The sequence below is a fragment of the Grampus griseus genome (assembly GCF_964374135.1).
Source record: "Grampus griseus genome assembly, chromosome: 9".
NCBI classification, from domain to species: Eukaryota; Metazoa; Chordata; class Mammalia; order Artiodactyla; family Delphinidae; genus Grampus; species Grampus griseus.
Window position 1 is genome coordinate 57,068,860 of NC_139003.1, and position 19,003 is coordinate 57,087,862.

Sequence of the window (19,003 nt, forward strand, 5' to 3'; positions counted from 1 at the left end):
AAGAAACACAGGAGAAAGAAAAGACCGACAATAACGAACCCAAAACAATTGAGAAAATGGGAATAGGAACATACATATCGATAATTACCTTAAATGTAAATGGACTAAATGCTCCCAACAAAACACACAGATTAGCTGAACGGATACAAACACAAGACCCATATATGTGCTGTCTACAAGAGACCCACTTCAGACCTAGGGACACATACAGACAGAAAGTAAGGGGATGGAAAAAGATACTCCATGCAAAAGGAAAGCAAAAGAAAGCAGGAGTAGCAATACTCATATCAGACAAAATAGACTTTAAAATAGACTATTACAAGAGACAAAAAAGGACATTACATCATGATCAAGGGATCAATCCAAGAAGATACAACAATTGTAAATATTTATGCACCCAACATAGCAGCACCTCAATACATAAGGCAAATACTAACAGCCATAAAAGGGGAAATCGACAGTAACACATTCATAGTAGAGGACTGTAACACCCCACTTTCACAAATGGACATATCATCCAAAATGAAAGTAAATAAGGAAACACAAGCTTTAAATGATACATTAAACAAGATGGACTTAATTGATAGTTATAGGACATTCCATCCAGAAAAAACAGAATACACATTTTTCTCCAGTGCTCATGGAACATTCTCCCTTAGAATGGGAGGAAATATTTGCAAATTAATCAACTGACAAAGGATTTATTTCCAAAAGTTACAAGCAGCTCATGCAGCTCAATAACAAAAAAACAACCCAATCCAAAAATGGGCAGAAGCCCTAAATAGACATTTCTCCAAAGAAGATATACAGACTGCCAACAAACACATGAAAGAATACTCAACATCATTAATCATTAGAGAAATGCAAATCAAAACTACAATCAGATATCATCTCACACCAGTCAGAATGGCCATCATCAAAAAATCTAAAACAATAAATGCTGGAGAGGGTGTGGAGAAAAGGGAACACTCTTGCACTGCTGGTGGCGATGTGAATTGGTTCAGCCACTATGGAGAACAGTATGGAGGTTCCTTAAAAAACTACAAATAGAACTACCATATGACCCAGCAATCCCACTACTGGGCATATACCCTGAGAAAACCATAATTCAAAAAGAGTCATGTACCAAAATGTTCATTGCAGCTCTATTTACAATAGCCTGGAGATGAAAACAACCTAAGAGCCCATCATCGAATGAATGGATAAAGAAGATGTGGCACATATATACAATGGAATATTACTCAGCCATAAAAAGAAACGAAACTGAGCTATTTGTAATGAGGTGGATAGACCTAGAGTCTGTCCTACAGAGTGAAGTAAGTCAGAAAGAGAAAGACAAATACCGTATGCTAACACATATATATGGAACTTAAGGAAAAAAAAATGTCATGAACAACCTAGGGGTAAGACAGGAATAAAGACACAGACCTACTGCAGAACGGACTTGAGGATATGGGGAGGGGGAAGGGTGAGCTGTGACAAAGCGAGAGAGAGGCATGGGCATACATACACTAACAAACGTAAGGTAGATAGCTAGTGGGAAGCAGCCGCATAGCACGGGGATATCAGCTCGGTGCTTTGTGACCGCTTGGAGGGGTGGGATAGGGAGGGTGGGAAGGAGGGAGATGCAAGAGGGAAGAGATATGGGAACATATGTATATGTACAAGTGATTCATTTTGTTATAAAGCAGAAATTAACACACCATTGTAAAGCAATTATACCCCAATAAACAGGTTAAAAAAAAGAAAAATGTAAATGGACTAAATGCTCCCACCAAAAGACACAGATTGGCTGAATGGATACGAAAACAAGACCCATATATTTGCTGTCTACGAGACCCACTTTAGACCTAGAGACACATACAGACAGAAAGTAAGGGGATGGAAAAAGATATTCCATGCAAATGGAAACCAAAAGAAAGCTGGAGTAGCAATTCTCATATCACACAAAATAGACTTTAAAATAGAGACTATTAGAAGAGACAAAGAAGGACACTACATAACGATCAAGGGATCGATCCAAAAAGAAGATACAACAATTGTAAATATTTATGCACCCAACATAGCAGCACCTCAATATATAAGGCAAATACTAACAGCCATAAAAGGGGAAATCGACAGTAACACATTCATAGTAGGGGACTTTAACACCCCACTTTCACCAAAGGACAGATCATCCAAAATGAAAATAAAAAAGGAAACACAAGCTTTAAATGATACATTAAACAAGATGGACTTAATTGATAGTTATAGGACATTCCATCCAAAAACAACAGAATACACGTTTTTCTCTAGTGCTCATGGAGCATTCCCCAGGATAGATCATATCTTGGGTCACAAATCAAGCCTTGGTAAATTTAAGAAAACTGAAATTGTATCAAGTATCTTTTCCGACCACAAAGCCATGAGACCATATCAATTACAGGAAAAGATCTGTAAAAAATACAAACACATGGAGGCTAAACAATACACAACTTAATAACGAAGTGATCAGTGAAGAAATCAAAGAGGAAATAAAAAAATACCTAGAAACAAATGACAATGGAGACACGATGACCCAAAATCTATGGGATGCAGCAAAAGAGTTCTAAGAGGGAAGTTTATAGCTATACAATCTTACCTTAGGAAGCAGGAAACATCTCGAATGAACAACCTAACCTTGCACCTAAAGCAATCAGAGAAAGAAGAACCAAAAAAAAAACAAAATTAGCAGAAGGAAAGAAATCATAAAAATCAGATCAGAAATAAATGAAAAAGAAATGAAGGAAATGATAGCAAAGATCAATAAAACTAAAAGGTGGTTCTTCAAGAAGATAAACAAAATTGATAAACCATTAGCCAGACTCATCAAGAAAAAGACGGAGAAGACTCAAATCAATAGAATTAGAAATGAAAAAGGAGAAGTAGCAACTGACACTGCAGAAATACAAAAGATCACGAGAGATTACTACAAGCAACTCTATGCCGATAAAATGGACAACGTGGAAGAAATGGATAAATTCTTAGAAAGGCACAACCTGCCAAGACTGAATCAGGAAGAAATAGAAAATACGAACAGACCAATGACAAGCACTGAAATTGAAACTGTGATTAAAAATCTTCCAACAAACAAAAGCCCAGGCCAGATGGCTTCACAGGCGAATTCTAGCAAACATTTAGTGAAGAGCTAACACCTATCCTTCTCAAACTGTTCCAAAATATAGCAGAGGGAGGAACACCCCAAATTCCTTCTACGAGGCCACCATCACCTTGATACCAAAACCAGACAAGGATGTCACAAAGAAAGAAAACTACAGGCCGATATCACTGATGTACATAGATGCAAAAATCCTCAACAAAATACTAGCAAACAGAATCCAACAGCACATTAAGAGGATCATACACCATGATCAAGTGGGGTTTATTCCGGGAATGCAAGGATTCTTCAATATACGCAAATCTATCAGTGAGATAAACCATATTAACAAACTGAAGGAGAAAAACCATATGATCATCTCAATAGATGCAGAGAAAGCTTTTAACAAAGTTCAACACCCATTTATGATAAAAACTCTACAGAAAGTAGGCATAGAGGGAACTTTCCTCAACATAATAAAGGCCATATATGACAAGCCCACAGCCAACATCATCCTCAATGGTGAAAAACTGAAAACATTTCCACTAAGATCAGGAACAAGACAAGGTTGCCCACTCTCACCACTCTTATTCAACATAGTTTTGGAAGTTTTAGCCACAGCAATCAGAGGAGAAAAGGAAATAAAAGGAATCCAAATCGGAAAAGAAGAAGTAAAGCTGTCACTGTTTGCAGATGACATGATCCTATACATAGAGAATCCTAAAGATGCTACCAGAAAACTACCAGAGATAATCAACGAATTGGTAAAGTTGCAGGATACAAAATTAATGCACAGAAATCTCTTGCATTCCTATACACTAATGATGAAAAATCTGAAAGTGAAATCAAGAAAAAACTCCCATTTACCATTGCAACAAAAAGAATAAAATATCTAGGAATAAAACTACCTAAGGAGACAAAAGACCTATATGCAGAAAATTATAAGACACTGATGAAAGAAATTAAAGATGATACAAATAGATGGAGAGATATACCATGTTCTTGGATTGGAAGAATCAACATTGTGAAACTGACTCTACTACCCAAAGCAATCTATAGATTCAATGCAATCCCTATCAAACTACCACCGGCATTTTTCACAGAACTAGAACAAAAAATTTCACAATTTGTATGGAAACACAAAAGACCCCGAATAGCCAAAGCAATCTTGAGAACGAAAAAAGAAACTGGAGGAATCAGGCTCCCTGACTTCAGACTATACTACGAAGCTACAGTTATCAAGACGGTATGGTACTGGCACAAAAACAGAAAGATAGATCAATGCAACAGGATAGAAAGCCCAGAGATAAACCCATGCACATATGGACAACTTATCTTTGATAATGGTGGCAGGAATGTACACTGGAGAAAGCACAGCCTCTTCAATAAGTGGTGCTGGGAAAACTGGACAGGTACATGTAAAAGTATGAGATTAGATCACTCCCTAACACCATACACAAAAATAAGCTCAAAATGGATTAAAGACCTAAATATAAGGCCAAAAACTATCAAACTCTTAGAGGAAAACATAGGCAGAACACTCTATGATATAAATCACAGCAAGATCCTTTCGGACCCACCTCCTAGAGTAATGGAAATAAAAACTAAAATAAACAAATGGGACCTAATGAAACTTCAAAGCTTTTGCACAGCAAAGGAAACCATAAACAAGACCAAAAGACAATCCTCAGAATGGGAGAAAATATTTGCAAATGAAGCAACCGACAAAGGATTAATCTCTAAAATTTACAAGCAGCTCATGCAGCTCAATAACAAGAAAACAAACAACCCAATCCAAAAATGGGCAGAAGACCTAAATAGACATTTCTCCAAAGAAGATATACAGACTGCCAACAAACACATGAAAGAATGCTCAACATCATTAATCATTAGAGAATGCAAATCAAAACTACAATGAGAGATCATCTGACACCAGTCAGAATGGCCATCATCAAAAAATCTAGAAACAATAAATGCTGGAGAGGGTGTGGAGAAAAGGGAACACTCTTGCACTGCTGGTGGCAATGTGAATTGGTTCAGCCACTATGGAGAACAGTATGGAGGTTCCTTAAAAAGCTACAAATAGAACTACCATATGACCCAGCAATCCCACTACTGGGCATATACCCTGCGAAAACCGAAATTCAAAAAGAGTCATGTACCAAAATGTTCACTGCAGCTCTATTTACAATAGCCCGGAGATGGAAACAACCTAAATGCCCATCATCGGATGAATGGATAAAGAAGATGTGGCACATATATACAATGGAATATTACTCAGCCATAAAAAGAAACGAATTTGAGCTATTTGTAATGACGTGGATAGACCTAGAGTCTGTCATACAGAGTGAAGTAAGTCAGAAAGAAAAAGACAAATACCGTATGCTAACACATATATATGGAATTTAAGAAAAAAAAAAATGTCAAGAAGAACCTAGGGGTAAGGCAGGAATAAAGACGCAGACCTCCTAGAGAACGGACTTGAGGTTATGGGGAGGGGGAAGGGTGAGCTGTGACAGGGCGAGAGAGAGTCATGGACATATACACACTAACAAACGTGGTAAGGTAGATAGCTAGTTGGAAGCAGCCGCATGGCACAGGGAGGGTGGCTTGGTGCTTTGTGACAGCCTGGAGGGGTGGGATAGGGAGGGTGGGAGGGAGGGAGACGCAAGAGGGAAGAGATATGGGAACATATGTATATGTATAACTGATTCACTTTGTTATAAAGCAGAAACTAACACACCCTTGTAAAGCAATTATACCCCAATAAAGATGTTTAAAAAAAAAAAAAAAAAGAATCCTGAAGATGCTACCAGAAAACTACCAGAGATAATCAACGAATTTGATAAAGTTGCAGGATACAAAATTAATGCACAGAAATCTCTTGCATTCCTATACACTAATGATGAAAAATCTGACACTGAAATCAAGAAAACCCTCACATTTACTATTGCAACAAAAAGAATAAAATATCTAGGAATAAACCTACCTAAGGAGACAAAAGACCTGTATGCAGAAAATTATAAGACACTGATGAAAGAAATTAATGATACAAACAGATGGAGAGATATACCATGTTCTTGGATTGGAAGAATCAACATTGTGAAAATGACTCTACGACCCAAAGCAATCTATAGATTCAATGCAATCCCTATCAAACTACCACTGGCACTTTTCACAGAACTAGAACGAAAAATTTCGCAATTTGTATGGAAACACAAAACACCCCGAATAGCCAAAGCAATCTTGAGAACAAAAAACGGAGCTGGAGGAATCAGGCACCCTGACTTCAGACTATACTACAAAGCTACAGTAATCAAGGCAGTATGATACTGGCACAGAAACAGAAAGACAGATCAATGGAACAGGATAGAAAGCCCAGAGATAAAACCACGCACATATGGTCACCTTATCTTTGATAAAGGAGGCAGGAATGTACAATGGAGAAAGGACAGCCTCTTCAATAAGTGGTGCTGGGAAATCTGGACAGGTACATATAAAAGTATCAGATCACTCCCTAACACCATACACAAAAATATGCTCAAAAGGGATTAAAGGCCTAAATGTAAGGCCAGAAACTATCAAATTCTTAGAGGAAAACATAAGCAGAACACTCTAAGACATAAATCACAGCAAGATCCTTTTTGACCCACCTCCTAGAGCAATGGAAATAAAAACAAAAATAAACAAATGGGACCTAACGAAACTTCAAAGCTTTTGCACAGCAAAGGAAACCATAAACAAGACCAAAAGACAACCCTCAGAATGGGAGAAAATATTTGCAAGTTAAGCAACTGACAAAGGAGTAATTTCCAAAAGTTACAAGCAGCTCATGCAGCTCAATAACAAAAAAACAAACAACCCAATCCAAAAATGGGCAGAAGCCCTAAACAGACATTTCTCCAAAGAAGATATACAGACTGCCAACAAAGACATGAAAGAATGCTCAACATCATTAATCATTAGAGAAATGCAAATCAAAACTACAATCAGATATCATCTCACACCAGTCAGAATGGCCATCATCAAAAAATCTAGAAACAATAAATGCTGGAGAGGGTGTGGAGAAAAGGGAACACTCTTGCACTGCTGGTGGCAATGTGAATTGGTTCAGCTACTATGGAGAACAGTATGGAGGTTCCTTAAAAAAGTACAAATAGAACTACCATATGACCCAGCAATCCCACTACTGGGCATATAACCTGAGAAAACCAAAATTCAAAAAGAGTCATGTACCAAAATGTTCATAACAGCTCTATTTACAATAGCCCGGAGATGGAAACAACCTAAGGGCCCATCATCGAATGAATGGATAAAGAAGATGTGGCACATACAATGGAATATTACTCAGCCATAAAAAGAAACGAAATTGAGCTATTTGTAATGAGGTGGATAGACTTACAGTCTGTCATACAGAGTGAATTAAGTCAGAAAGAGAAAGACAAATACCGTATGCTAACACATATATATGGAACTTAAGAAAAAAAAAATGTCATGAAGAACCTAGGAGTAAGACAGGAATAAAGACACAGACCTACGGGAGAACGGACTTGAGGATATGGGGAGGGGGAAGGGTGAGCTGTGACAAAGCGAGAGAGAGGCATGGGCATACATACACTAACAAACGTAAGGTAGATAGCTAGTGGGAAGCAGCCGCATAGCACGGGGATATCAGCTCGGTGCTTTGTGACCGCTTGGAGGGGTGGGATAGGGAGGGTGGGAGGGAGGGAGACGCAAGAGGGAAGAGATATGGGAACATATGTATATGTACAAGTGATTCATTTTGTTATAAAGCAGAAATTAACACACCATTGTAAAGCAATTATACCCCAATAAACAGGTTAAAAAAAAGAAAAAAAATGTAAATGGACTAAATGCTCCCACCAAAAGACACAGATTGGCTGAATGGATACGAAAACAAGACCCATATATTTGCTGTCTACGAGACCCACTTTAGACCTAGAGACACATACAGACAGAAAGTAAGGGGATGGAAAAAGATATTCCATGCAAATGGAAACCAAAAGAAAGCTGGAGTAGCAATTCTCATATCACACAAAATAGACTTTAAAATAGAGACTATTAGAAGAGACAAAGAAGGACACTACATAACGATCAAGGGATCGATCCAAAAAGAAGATACAACAATTGTAAATATTTATGCACCCAACATAGCAGCACCTCAATATATAAGGCAAATACTAACAGCCATAAAAGGGGAAATCGACAGTAACACATTCATAGTAGGGGACTTTAACACCCCACTTTCACCAAAGGACAGATCATCCAAAATGAAAATAAAAAAGGAAACACAAGCTTTAAATGATACATTAAACAAGATGGACTTAATTGATAGTTATAGGACATTCCATCCAAAAACAACAGAATACACGTTTTTCTCTAGTGCTCATGGAGCATTCCCCAGGATAGATCATATCTTGGGTCACAAATCAAGCCTTGGTAAATTTAAGAAAACTGAAATTGTATCAAGTATCTTTTCCGACCACAAAGCCATGAGACCATATCAATTACAGGAAAAGATCTGTAAAAAATACAAACACATGGAGGCTAAACAATACACAACTTAATAACGAAGTGATCAGTGAAGAAATCAAAGAGGAAATAAAAAAATACCTAGAAACAAATGACAATGGAGACACGATGACCCAAAATCTATGGGATGCAGCAAAAGAGTTCTAAGAGGGAAGTTTATAGCTATACAATCCTACCTTAGGAAACAGGAAACATCTCGAATGAACAACCTAACCTTGCACCTAAAGCAATCAGAGAAAGAAGAACAAAAAAACCCCCAAAATTAGCAGAAGGAAAGAAATCATAAAAATCAGATCAGAAATAAATGAAAAAGAAATGAAGGAAACGATAGCAAAGATCAATAAAACTAAAAGGTGGTTCTTCAAGGAGATGAACAAAATTGATAAACCATTAGCCAGACTCATCAAGAAAAAGACGGAGAAGACTCAAATCAATAGAATTAGAAATGAAAAAGGAGAAGTAGCAACTGACACTGCAGAAATACAAAAGATCATGAGAGATTACTACAAGCAACTCTATGCCGATAAAATGGACAACCTGGAAGAAATGGGCAAATTCTTAGAAAGGCACAACCTGCCAAGACTGAATCAGGAAGAAATAGAAAATATGAACAGACCAATGACAAGCACTGAAATTGAAACTGTGATTAAAAATCTTCCAACAAACAAAAGCCCAGGCCAGATGGCTTCACAGGCGAATTCTAGCAAACATTTAGTGAAGAGCTAACACCTATCCTTCTCAAACTGTTCCAAAATATAGCAGAGGGAGGAACACTCCCAAATTCCTTCTACGAGGCCACCATCACCTTGATACCAAAACCAGACAAGGATGTCACAAAGAAAGAAAACTACAGGCCGATATCAGTGATGTACATAGCTGCAAAAATCCTCAACAAAATACTAGCAAACAGAATCCAACAGCACATTAAGAGGATCATACACCATGATCAAGTGGGGTTTATTCCGGGAATGCAAGGATTCTTCAATATACGCAAATCTATCAGTGAAATACACCATATTAACAAACTGAAGGAGAAAAACGATATGATCGTCTCAATAGATGCAGAGAAAGCTTTTGACAAAATTCAACACCCATTTATGATAAAAAGCTTGCAGAAAGTAGGCATAGAGGGAACTTTCCTCAACATAATAAAGGCATTATATGACAAGCCCACAGCCAACATCATCCTCAATGGTGAAAAACTGAAAGCATTTCCACTAAGATCAGGAACAAGACAAGGTTGCCCACTCTCACCACTCTTATTCAACATAGTTTTGGAAGTTTTAGCCACAGCAATCAGAGGAGAAAAGGAAATAAAAGGAATCCAAATCGGAAAAGAAGTAGTAAAGCTGTCACTGTTTGCAGATGACATGATACTATACATAGAGAATCCTAAAGATGTTACCAGAAAACTACCAGAGATAATCAACGAATTGGTAAAGTTGCAGGATACAAAATTAATGCACAGAAATCTCTTGCATTCCTATACACTAATGATGAAAAATCTGAAAGTGAAATCAAGAAAAAACTCCCATTTACCATTGCAACAGAAAGAATAAAATATCTAGGAATAAAACTACCTAAGGAGACAAAAGACCTATATGCAGAAAATTATAAGACACTGATGAAAGAAATTAAAGATGATACAAATAGATGGAGAGATATACCATGTTCTTGGATTGGAAGAATCAACATTGTGAAACTGACTCTACTACCCAAAGCAATCTATAGATTCAATGCAATCCCTATCAAACTACCACCGGCATTTTTCACAGAACTAGAACAAAAAATTTCACAATTTGTATGGAAACACAAAAGACCCCGAATAGCCAAAGCAATCTTGAGAACGAAAAAAGAAACTGGAGGAATCAGGCTCCCTGACTTCAGACTATACTACGAAGCTACAGTTATCAAGACGGTATGGTACTGGCACAGAAACAGAAAGATAGGTCAATGGAACAGGATAGAAAGCCCAGAGATAAAACCACGCACATATGGTCACCTTATCTTTGATAAAGGAGGCAGGAATGTACAGTGGAGAAAGGACAGCCTCTTCAATAAATGGTGCTGGGAAAACGGGATAGGTACATGGAAAAGTATCAGATTAGATCACTCCCTAACACCATACACAAAAATAAGCTCAAAATGGATTAAAGACCTAAATGTAAGGCCAAAAACTATGAAACTCTTAGAGGAAAACATAAGCAGAACACTCTATGACATAAATCACAGCAAGATCCTTTTTGACCCACCTCCTAGAGAAATGGAAATAAAAACAAAAATAAACAAATGGGACCTAATGAAACTTCAAAGCTTTTGCACAGCAACGGAAACCATAAACAAGACCAAAAGACAACCCTCAGAATGGGAGAAAATATTTGCAAATTAAGCAACTGACAAAGGATTAATTTCCAAAAGTTACAAGCAGCTCATGCAGTTCAATAACAAGAAAACAAACAACCCAATCCAAAAATGGACAGAAGCCCTAAATAGACATTTCTCCAAAGAAGATATACAGACTGCCAACAAAGACATGAAAGAATGCTCAACATCATTAATCATTAGAGAAATGCAAATCAAAACTACAATCAGATATCATCTCACACCAGTCAGAATGGCCATCATCAAAAAATCTAGAAACAATAAATGCTGGAGAGGGTGTGGAGAAAAGGGAACACTCTTGCACTGCCGGTGGCAATGTGAATTGGTTCAGCCACTATGGAGAACAGTATGGAGGTTCCTTAAAAAACTACAAATAGAACTACCATATGACCCAGCAATCCCACTACTGGGCATATACCCTGAGAAAACCAAAATTCAAAAAGAGTCATGTATCAAAATGTTCATTGCAGCTCTATTTACCCCGGAGATGGAAACAACCTAAGGGCCCATCATCGAATGAATGGATAAAGAAGATGTGGCACATATATACAATGGAATACTACTCAGCCATAAAAAGAAACGAAATTGAGCTATTTGCAATGAGATGGATGGACCTAGAGTCTGTCATACAGAGTGAAGTAAGTCAGAAAGAGAAAGGCAAATACCATATGCTAACGCATATATATGGGATTTAAGAAAAAAAAATGTTATGAAGAACCGAGGGTAAGATAGGAATAAAGACACAGACCTACTAGGGAATGGACTTGAGGATATGGAGAGGGGGAAGGGTGAGCTGTGACAAAGCGAGAGAGAGGCATGGGCATACATACACTAACAAACGTAAGGTAGATAGCTAGTGGGAAGCAGCCGCATAGCACAGGGAAATCAGCTGGGTACTCTGTGACCGCCTGGAGGGGTGGGATAGGGAGGGTGGGAGGGAGGGAGACGCAAGAGGGAAGAGATTTGGGAACATATGTATATATATAACTGATTCATTTTGTTGTGAAGCAGAAACTAAGACACCATTGTAAAGCAATTATACTCCAATAAAGATGTTAAAAAAAAAAAGAATAAAAAAAGATGAGAGAACTAGGTATGGATTAAAAACACTGCATTTCCATAGAAATCTCAATATCCTGAGATGTAAGGCCCTGGCACAATGATAGCCTTTGCACAATTCAGGCTCTATGCAGTTCAAGAACCTTACATCTATAGTCTTCAGTGGGGTTATGCATCAGAATCACCTGGGATCCTTTTTTCAAAATACATATACCTAGGCCCCTTCCCCTAAAATTCTGAATCAGTATATTTAGAGTGAGGACCAGGCATAAATATTTTCAAAGTTCCGCAAGTGATTCTAACGTACAACTTTCACAAGGCGATTGCTTTCAGTGCAATATTCATTTTTGAACAGTACAATTTTAAAAGCATTTGAAGAAACTAGGGAAGGCCCAGAGTAATTTGACATACAAAATAAACACTGGAGAATGAAAAAAGCCTCTAACAAAAACAGGCATATATTACTGAGTTTTTTTAGACTAGAGATAAAAGGCTTGGGGATGTTACTATGGTCAAATCTTATTGACTTGTTCACAGTGATCTTTAGAAGATCAAGCAAAAGAAATAGGTTTACCTTAAGTAAAAGACATTTGGTTGGTTGGACATAAAGTGCTTTTGATTACTTGGCAGTCTATATCCAGAGATCTTTAAGAAGACTCAGAATAGTCATTTGTCCTGAGTTTTTAACAGTGTCTCTAAGCACAGGATTAAAGACAAATTGGCTTCCACCTCCTCCTCCTACTTGTATGTGTTAGGCAAGATGAAAATTGTAAAACTATGGCAAAAACGAATCTTAGAGGTATTCCAAACCAGATTTGAGAATATCAGATCAAGTTTCTTAAAGTTAAAATCATATTCACTTACCATTTCAGCTAATAATTTATTTTGATGTTTAACTTCATGGCCTATTTCAATGGAAAGCTATAAAGTAGAAAGAGTAAACATTATTACTTACATAAATGTTTTTAAGTGTTATAAAGTAAAAACAATAATGACATTCTAAACATAAACAGTTTCTCAAATAAAACTGTATTCTAAAAATATAAAATATACTCTCTTCTTTTGTTACTTTTCTCACTGAAATTAATGAAAAATAAATTTAGAATTTCTATTCCTTCCCAACTATGGACACTGTATCCCTGTTCTTCATTTTGATTTCATCTTAATATTCAATTCCATCTTTTAATTTTGGTACATATTTCTCTCCGGTTCTCTTATCCTTGCATTCTTTTTTCTCTATACTGTTTACACAATAGCATTTGTTTGTATATTTCTTCATTTACCTTTTAAAAATGTATACAAGTTCCCATATTATCAATTCAAATCCAGATATAAGCAATATTTTCCTAATGAATGTAGCATTACTTTGAATAAACATCTAAACTAATTATTTCTTTAGATTCTAAAGGTGTTTTTCTTTAAAATATGATAATAAATTGGGAAAAAACCCTCAAAAGTTAGTGTTACCCACATCCTGAAGCTATGCACAAAAGAGGCTGAGTCTAAATGAAATACCATAAGTGAGTACAGCTGCTATTCAAACCAAAACCTATCTAATACTTTATACAACAAATTCATCAAAGGCTTCATTTCTAAGATATGTGAATAAACACACTACTACTAAATCTTGGAAACTACTAAAAATCTTGGCAAACCACTGTAAAATATTGTTCTCAACTTATTTTGTGTGGAAAGCATCTGGGGTAATAGTGATGCAAAACCATGCTAGAATTCTATAGATCAGAATGTGAGCTTTTTCCCCAAATTTAACAATACAGAGATAATAAAGCACCTATGACACTAGACAGCCCAAATCACCTGTTTCTACAACTGTCATTCATGCCAGGGGAAGAAATTTACAGGAGAAAAAAGATTTCTTCTAACAAGAAGCCTAAATTATCAATATTGGAATTAAAAAAAAAATTGAATTCTTAATTTCCTCTGAATGTTGTATTTTTTATTTTTTTTATTTGTTTACATCTTTATTGGAGTATAATTGCTTTACAATGGTGTCTTTGTTTCTGCTTTATAACAAAATGAATCAGTTATACATATACATATGTTCCCAAATCTCTTCCCTCTTGCGTCTCCCTCCCTCCCACCCTCCCTATCCCACCCCTCCAGGCGGTCACAGAGCACCGAGCTGATCTCCCTGTGCAATGCGGCTGCTTCCCACTAGCTATCTACCTTACGTTTGGTAGTGTATATATGTCCATGCCTCTCTCTCGCTTTGTCACAGCTTACCCTTCCCCCTCCCCATATCCTCAAGTCCATTCTCTAGTAGGTCTGTGTCTTTATTCCTGTGTTACCCCTAGGTTCTTCACGACATTTTCTTTTTTCTTAAATTCCATATATATATGTTAGCATACGGTATTTGTCTTTCTCTTTCTGACTTACTTCACTCTGTATGACAGACTCTAGGTCTATCCACCTCATTACAAATAGCTCAATTTCGTTTCTTTTTATGGCTGAGTAATATTCTATTGTATATATGTGCCACATCTTCTTTATCCATTCATCCGATGATGGACACTTAGGTTGTTTCCATCTCCGGGCTATTGTAAATAGAGCTGCAATGAACATTTTGGTACATGACTCTTTTTGAATTATGGTTTTCTCAGGATATATGCCCAGTAGTGGGACTGCTGGGTCATATGGTAGTTCTATTTGTAGTTTGTTAAGGAACCTCCAGACTGTTCTCCATAGTGGCTGTACCAATTCACATTGCCACCAGCAGTGCAAGAGTGTTCCCTTTTCTCCACACCCTCTCCAGCGTTTATTGTTTCTAGATTTTTTTGATGATGGCCTGAATGTTGTATTTTTTAAATTATTAACATTATACAATATTGCTTAGTTTATAGATCAACTCCTTTTGATTTAATATGACCTTGAAAACAATACTCATTTCAGAATGTAACAGTCTCCAGGCTGAATATAATTCTATTTTCCAAAGACTAATCAGACAGCAGTTACGTTTTGGCAGCATAAGCTTCCAGTGAATGCTCTATAAGTGTACTGTATGTTTATTTTAATGCGGAATCAATCACATACACTGTTAAAACCATCTTCTGGTAATCCTTTATTTAATATATATTAAGTCAATACCACTATAAGGAATTATGGTAAGTGCTATGTAGAATATAAAACTAAGTACAATAGAAAACCCTATTTCTGGTAAATTTCTTTTACATACAAATAATTCCAATGCAGATCATTATGCAATAAGTGCTACAGAAATGGTACAAATGGTCTTATGTTCATAAGGAAAAGGTTACTTTTATGTGGTGATCAGGAATGGCCTGGAGGAGAGAAGATGCAATGAGGTGGAGCCTTTCAGAAGGGCAAGACTTCAGCCAATGTCAGGAGGGAGAGGCAGTCTAAGGCAAAGTGATAGCATGCCCAAAGATACAGGAGTGGGAGAATGACAGCATGCGCAGGACACAAGGAGTACTTGAATTTGTCTGGCAGAAAGCATGTATACATTCTGGAGGTACAGGTGGTAAGGTCTGAAAAGCTGTGGACAATATTTGCAGAACCTATTTGATGGAACTATAGAGTGTGAACTTCATTTCTTACATCATGGGAGGCCACTGAAGACTTCTGGGAGCGAGGATGCAAATTAAAAAATACTCTAAAAAGATGACTGGTGACAGGGTGTAGCTCAGACCAAAACATGGGAAAAATTAGGAACAGATAGGTTAAAAGACTTTCCCAACAGTTCACCTAAGAAAACCGGGGGATAGTATTAGAAAGAGAAAGGTGGAAATAGGAACAGTAGGAAAAAAAGCACAGGACTTGGTGACTGACGTGAGGTACAAAGGCAGAAACATGAAAGACAGATTTGTAGCTTTTGAGACTAGAAGAAGAAAAGTCAGAAGATGAGCTGCTTGGGGGTGGAAGGTGGATTGCTCTGAGACATTAGTACAGACAACATACAGTATTTTAGATTTAACTACAAAAAAAAAATTCTGAAGTTAAAAACAAAACAAATATACCATATGTTTTGATTGGCCACATTTTCTAAACTTGTACTTAAATCATGTCTAAATTTTGAGTCATGTTGCTAAAACTTAATTGCTATTTCATTAGCCTTTGGAAAGTAGAATTGTAAAAGCCTGGAGACTGTTATATTTTGAAATGAGTATTGTTTTCAAGGTCATATTAAATCAAAAGTAGTTGATCTATGAACTAAGCAATTTTGTATAATGTGAATAATTTAGAAAATACAACATTTAGAGGAAATTAAGAATTAAATGATTTTTTTTTAAATTCCAATATTGATAATTTAGGCTTGTTAGAAGAAAGTTTTTTTCTCCTGGAAATTTCTTTCCCTGGCGTGAATGACAGTTGTAGAAAGTAGTTAGGTGATTTGGGCTATCTAGTTTCATAGGTGCTTTATTATCTCTGAATTGTTAAATTTGGGGGAAAAAAGCTCATATCACCAAACTACACTATTTTGTAACTGAATTCCTTAGTATGATACCAATAAAAGTATATATTTTATAAGTATAAAATATACATGTATATATAAATACACAAATTAAAAAGTATATAATATGTGCTTTATACTTACAGATTTTATAGCAGTTACTTTGTTTCTCAGACTTTCCGTGAGTCTCTCATTTTCTTCTTCACAGGCACTATACCCACTATTAGGATAGCCATAGTTCCCATAGTTGCCAGGAGGTACTCCTTCACCTGCAAGGATTAGAGTCACAAGCAGAGTTGCAGCAAAAACTTTTGAAACCTTGACAAGAAAGAACCGAAAAAGACCCCTGGAGGGCGTTGCAGACCACGTATGTCTATTATTCACACTCCAAATGAACTTTAAAAATTAATAACCAAATAGAGATTAGAACAATTCTAATACCTTCTCTTAAGCAAAGAATACTGAATTCAGTTCAAAACACATTTGTTGACTGCATATTGATTGCCCACAAGACACTAAAATAGGCACTGATATATAAGGAGATTCTGGACACATTTCCTGCTCCCTAGAACTACACAGTTTAAAAAAAAAATCTAAAAGTATCATAACATCAACTACCTATGGAAGAAGCTTGGCTATGAAGAGAAAGGCAGAAAGAGGATAATACAGCAGGATGAAGTTCATGGCAGAGGGAGGGTCCTTTACTAGCATCTCTTTCTTTTAAATAGAAAAGAGCTGGAATAACTTGGAGAATATTAGCTGAGATTTAAGAGAGGGACTCATTCATTCTTCAACAAATACTTGAGAAACTCCATGTATCAGATTCATTGTTCTTTCTAGGTGCCACTTTTTGGAGCTCATCTTCTAGGGAATAGCATTGGGATACAGGACTATAGTCCCAGCCACTGCCTAATATAGTATTTGATATTCATCAGGCAATCAAACAGGTAGAGTGAGCCTTGAACAGTGAATACATATACTAACATGTTGGAGGATTGAGAGAGGAAAGCATAGCTGACAGTGTTATCTAACCGCATTTTTTTTTTTAAACTATTGACAATTTTCTCAGTAAAAAAGAGAAAAGCCTGTCTTTGAAGAATGGTGATCATTTGGGGGAATAAACAGTAAAGAGAATAATGGAGGAAAGTGACTAGGGTTATACAGGATTACTACAGGGATAAAGCAATCCTGCCTGAGGCAATATATTGTAGTGTGATTTTTCTCCAGAAGAACTCATCAGCCTAAGTTAGCCCATGAAACGCTGGATGGTTGGACTGATCAAGAGTTGGAGGTTTACAGTGTTGGGGCTGCTGAAGAACAGAGCCCCAAGAGGATGAGATTCCTTGCAAAAAGACTGGGTGAATATATGGATTATGGGGATTCAATTGGACAAGGACTGAAGTAGTGTTAACAGAAGCCTGAGAATATGGAGGAAAGGGATGATACAGAAACTAAAGGTCTCCATAAACTCAAAGAGTGGATGGAGTGGCAGTGACAGTAATATATGGAAGGGCCGGAAGTAGCAGGCAGCACTGGTTGTTGAAGAAAGGTCAAAGTGTGAATAGAAAGCTCTTTCAAGGCACAGCCAAATCTCACTTTCTCTAAAGAGCAAAACTCTCTCCTTTGAATTCTTACAGCTCTGACTATATGTAACACTAATATCACACTCTAGACTGCACTCCAAGGGCAGAAAGTAAATTTGTTCTGCTCGTGGCTATAGATCCCCCCACAAATATACACACACAGTAAGGCACACCCAGTAAATACTTGTAAATTAACTAATTAATGAACAGAATCTGAATTCACTGTTATTCAACTTTGAATGTGCCTGGCTTTGTCAGCAGTGGGGTCACAGGCTTCTTTGAGGACAGAGGCAGTGAGGCAGTGTCTCAACCTTCTTCTATATCCCCTGTAACTAATAAGTACTTTACACGCAGCAGACACACAATCTCCACCACCACAAAAACCACAACAAAATGCTAAACGAGTATGTTCCTGAGGAGAAGGAGTCGCTTTCCCCAAATTTTCCCTCAACTGCTGACACACTATCCACAAAGCTAAGTGTGCCATTATAAAAGTTAAGGACTCAGGTCACTAGACATAATATTTTCCTCCACTCAGTGATTAAAATCATCATTTAAACAATGCATTCTCACCCTATTCATCAATGATACTCTGTACAAACTCTAATAAGGACCAAAATCCTTACAGAAAAGAAAAATGTCTTCATATTTTATGTGACTAAGGTCCTAGAAATATAACGTTTGTCCAATAAGTCATTACTGACTGGATGAATTTAACCACTTGACAACCAAGGAATTCATTTCTAAATTAATGGCTATTTGTCTCACTTCCTTTATTGTTATTTTTCCCTATCTTAATTTTATTTTTAGAGTTCTTCAATACTGTCCCATTTATTAAAAGTGAAATTCTCAGAAGTATTTCAAGGCACATTTCTTCTATTA

At 36.8% G+C, this 19,003-nt stretch overlaps 1 protein-coding gene across 1 annotated transcript in view; it reads right to left on the bottom strand.

The window, feature by feature from the left end:
• The window catches only part of BET1 (Bet1 golgi vesicular membrane trafficking protein), a 33,891-nt gene that overhangs the window by 12,587 nt on the left and 2,301 nt on the right, over positions 1–19,003 (bottom strand). The window contains exons 2-3 of the mRNA XM_082662006.1: positions 16,683–16,807; positions 12,974–13,030 (exon numbers count right to left, since the gene is read on the bottom strand). Of these exons, the coding sequence (XP_082518132.1) occupies positions 12,974–13,030; positions 16,683–16,807 (182 nt within the window). The remainder of the gene's footprint in view (positions 1–12,973; positions 13,031–16,682; positions 16,808–19,003) is intronic.